At 36.4% G+C, this 4651-nt stretch overlaps 1 protein-coding gene across 1 annotated transcript; it reads left to right on the plus strand.

The window, feature by feature from the left end:
* The first annotated feature begins 1998 nt into the window (after positions 1-1998).
* Positions 1999-4419, plus strand: LOC145015302 (uncharacterized). The gene is made up of 3 exons (XM_078973758.1): positions 1999-2146; positions 3020-3172; positions 3279-4419. Exons 2-3 carry the CDS (start codon positions 3038-3040, stop codon positions 4182-4184), a joined length of 1041 nt encoding a protein of 346 aa, XP_078829884.1. The 5' UTR covers positions 1999-2146; positions 3020-3037; the 3' UTR covers positions 4185-4419.
* The last annotated feature ends 232 nt before the right edge of the window (positions 4420-4651 follow it).

A 4651-nucleotide genomic window follows, 5' to 3' on the forward strand; every position in this document is an offset into this window, starting at 1 on the left:
AGGCAAGTATTTGACCCGATTGTGCATGGTCCTTTTGGGTTGCCTTCACCATAACAACTTGGTAGGATGATTTATTATGAGAGTATATATATATTATTAATATTTTATGAGAATAATATAATGAATAATAATATTGTTATTTGATTAATATAAGTCATAAATTAATTAGTATTAATTTGGTGACTTAAAGAGATTAATTAAATAAGAGGGTATAAACTGTCAATTGTTTGATAGTTACACTTTAGGCTGTAAATCCTTCTATGATAGAGGATGGACGATTTCTAGGGTTAAGGATAGCCATAAAATCGTCCATGGCTTATCTATGGAAAGGATTGGGATTACTTAGAGTCTAAGTTATCCAATTAAGGTTTAAGGGTGAAACCCTAGGAGCCTTACAAGTATAAATAGACCCCTTGAGATAGGAAATTGACACCTCCTCTACAACAAGGATACCCTGGCCGATTTCCTCCTTTATCCTCTCTCTCAAATCATTCTCTTTGCTAGTTGGTGTTTGTAAGCCATTAGAGGAGTGACAATTGTGACTCTAAAGTTCCAAGAACAAGAAGATCAAACAAGTGTTTCAAGGTATGATTCTAACTCTGGCTTTGTATTGTTCTTATACCTAATTAGCCATTAGGAGTCTTGGATTCAATGCATGTTTAATTAGAGAAACCTAGATCTAAGCATTAGGGTTTGTATGCGCACATAGGAATTTTCTTATGTACAAAACCCATCGAAAAGGCCCTAAACTCCCTAGATACGAGATTTAACCAATAAGCAAGGTAGTGACTTTTTACCTTCAAACAGAAGATAGGGATGAATGAACATCGAATCCAAAAGCTCTCTCTCGCCTCAAGCCTTTTGCTCCTCAACTTTCCTCCAAAAGTGCACTAAAACACATAATATTTGTCTCTCTTTCTCTCCCACAAGGTTATAGCTCGATTAGGGTTTCTCACAGAGTCTTACGGTGACAAGGGAGGCGGAAATGAAGGCTTAATGTCCTTTAAATAGGACACAAACCCTGAAAATCAAGGTTTTCTCACTCATCACCTACTCGTCGAGTTGGTGTCCTCCAACTCGTCGAGTAGACTCTAAAAATCTCGCGACCAATAATTGCTCTACTCGGCGAGTTGGGACATCCAACTCATCGAGTTTCTCTGACTTTATGAATGTAAATTAATGAGTCGGGATGTTACACACACACACACATAGAGAGAGAGAGAGAGAGAGAGAGAGAAAGATTTATGCAAACACACAATGCAATAATCTGTTTTATTCTTGAAGCCTTCACAATGTTAATCCATCTCATCTAAATGACATGTATATTGTATGGTAAAAATAATATTGCAACGAGGTGGATATCAAAAAAGTTGAAATGAGAACATGACAAACTTAATATCACTCTTTCAAACCTAAAAATTATGTGGACCTTAGTAAAAGAAATACAAACCACAAGAACCATACATACATTTTAGTCTTGTATATTTGTGATTCAACGATAAATGAGAAATCAAATATTTTTTTAATTTTTGCTTCTACCAATCTTCATACTTAGTATATCATATTAAATGTTAACATTCAAAATAAATCGAAAGAGAAAATTAATGGTTACAAATGTTATTATTTTATATGAGTAGGAAGATGAGAAAAACAAAATATAAATGAAGAATTATTTTTTCTAAAATTATATATTTATATTTTTAATTTATTTAATTAGAAGCTTATAACTAGAAAGTTAATAACATTCTGTTCAAAGAAAAATCAAATAATCTTTTAATTTAATAAAATAAATTAAATAATCTTTTTTTTTTTTGGACGGTAGAGTAAGATTTTTGCCGATCCACGTTATTCCATATTAATTGTGGCAGCCACCAAATCCTGACCAATTTGATCGGAAAAAGTCATAATTGTCAAATTTGGCGTGTGCAAGCCACGACGTCGTTCCGTAAGTTTCAGATTCTTCCTTTAGGAGTGTGGAAGGCATATTACCCCTCTTCTGTTTTCGTTGTGCGTTTGTCCCACCTACTCCTCCATACCCTTTCTCGTTGATTTGTTCACCTGTTTTGTTATCTAATAAGATCTCAAACTCATCGGGGTTTGGATTCATTTATCTGCTTTCGATTCTTCCGCATCGGCATCTGCGAAGGTATGATTAGGTTTTCGTTGATGTTATCGATTACTTGATTGGCCGACTTTTAGTTTTAGATGGAATTGTTGATAGGATTTTTCGAAATTGAGAACTAGGTTAATCAGATGGTTTTCGTGTCTGATTTCGATCCTTTGGCGTAGTGAAAATTCTGAGTGTTTACTCTTCCAAGTGCTTTTGATTTAGTTTCTTAAGTTTCTGTTTATGTAAGATATATGACGGAATTATGCAATTCCGTTCGTTTTCGTGTGCATTTTATGTGGATCGATGACTTAGTTTGATTTGATATGGGTTTGATGCTAAAGTTCATGACCTAGATCCTCGAATCAGTAGAATTTTAGGTTTTTCACTTTTTTCACGAATCATGCGTTTCTTCTTTTTTCTGTTATGTAAGATATATGAATGAGTTACACTTTTTGTGCCTTTTTACCTAAATCGGTGACTTGATAGCGTTGACTTTACCTTTTTGATGGAATTGTTCATGATGATGAAATTGAGGCCTACGTTGATTACATAGTTGTTAATGCTAAAACTCATGACTTTGATTCTTGATATGAGAGAAGGTTTTTTTCTTCGTTTTTTTCCTTTATCAGATCATATTTTGTTCATTCTTTATGTGAAATCATAACCCGACAGCACTAAAATTGAGCTCTAGATTGAATAATACTTGTAGTTTTGATGAAATGGAGTATTAGTTTGATTCAATGGCTTTCTGATGCTAAAATTTTCAAGATTGATCTTTCTTTTTGCAAAAATATCAACTTTTTCTTTCTCAACAAAGTGTCCACTAGATTGAATTTGTTGATGTGGTATCTTGACCTAAAAGGTTGTATCCTCTTTAAAATAATTATTTATGTTTTCCTATATTTTCAGGGTATCTTCTGTCAAGAAATGAATTTTTTCTGTAGAAACATGGCTGACGAATCTTCACCTTCACAGAATGACATCATTCGGTGCCCATTTTTGCGCAACATTAACGAACCAACTAACTTCTCCTTTTCACCATCCATGGCTTTCCCATCACCTGTAAGTTTTCTCATTTCAATATCAATCCAAACAATTTCACACCAAATTAAAAAAAAAAAAACATCATTCCCTATCTTTCCTCAAACTAATCTCATCTTTTTATCAGGCCCGAGGAACAAAAGGTCCTATATTCGAGGATGGCCCCAATTTTGATATGGCTTTTAGGCTTTTCCATGGACAAAATGGCGTTGTCCCACTTTCTGAAGGATCATTGCAGTTTCCCCAAAAGTTGAAAGCGGATTCAATGTCTCACCAGTTTAATCCTTTAGCAGCTAAGGCGGCTACAATTAGTCTTTCGAGTTTTGGAGGGTCATTTGGCTTTGATGCATTTAACGAAATGTTTAAAAATCAACAAAAAAAGCATAAGAAAGACTCTTCTCAGAATGGAGACTCGAAACATGAAGCAACAGGAGAAGAATGGCTAAAAAGTGGGAATTGTCCAATTGCTAAATCATACAGAGCAGTAAGCCATGTCATCCCACTTGTAGCCAAAGCATTGAAACCACCATCCGGGATCAAATACACCTGCCCGCCCGCAATTGTGGCTGCCCGGGCTGCCCTAGCGCGTACCGCGTTTGCAAAAAACCTCAGACCGCAACCCCTGCCCGCGAAAGTGCTTGTGATCGGGGTTATGGGAATGGCAGCTAATGTCCCTTTAGGTATATGGAGAGAACATACAAAGAAATTCTCACCTTCTTGGTTTGCAGCTGTTCATGCAGCTGTTCCTTTTATAGCCATGCTTAGAAAATCGGTTTTGATGCCAAAGTCCGCCATGGCGTTTACAATCGCCGCCTCGGTTCTCGGGCAGGTTATCGGGTCTCGGGCAGAACGTTATCGCTTGAAAGCTGTCGCTGCCCGAACTCCTCCGGTGGTTCTGACCGAAACCGAAATTGGCGATGGGTTTGATCGGGCAAGAGTTGATGTGGGTCGGGTGGGGGTTACGGGCGGGCATTGTGGTGAAGCGGTTGAGTGGAAAACGGGGCCCATGCGAGTTGTTGGGCCTTCGGCTTAATGTGGTTGGGTTGTGTTATGATATGTTATGTTATGTTTGCCTTTTTGTGGGCATGAGTTTGAAAGAATAAACGATATACTGGAATTGTTATTTTTATAAGTGTTGCCGAATATGTGTAAAAGACTAACTCGGCCTGTTTTGGCTATGATGATGTGGCAGTGGCTGTGGGTTATGTTTAGTTGTCTAAATGTTTTAAGATGTGCGTTTTGTAATCTAATATAAGATGTTATGTGCATGATCTTGTGGACTGAGGTTGCGTTTGATTTTAGTAAAAGTACAAATCAAATTAAGAAATCTAGTAATTAACGAATCAGAGAGATATGATGGAAGTAAAATGATAGCATAGATGAGATAATCTTGATTATCTGTCGTAAGCTTCAAAAACGGTATCCATCTTAGTTGTTATTTTCTTCAACAAAAGCGTCGTGAACAGTCATTAGAAACTAAATATGTGTTTGTAATTAAAA

This window comes from Lactuca saligna, chromosome 9 (genome assembly GCF_052625555.1).
Source record: "Lactuca saligna cultivar CGN05327 chromosome 9, ASM5262555v1, whole genome shotgun sequence".
Lineage (NCBI taxonomy): Eukaryota > Viridiplantae > Streptophyta > Magnoliopsida > Asterales > Asteraceae > Lactuca > Lactuca saligna.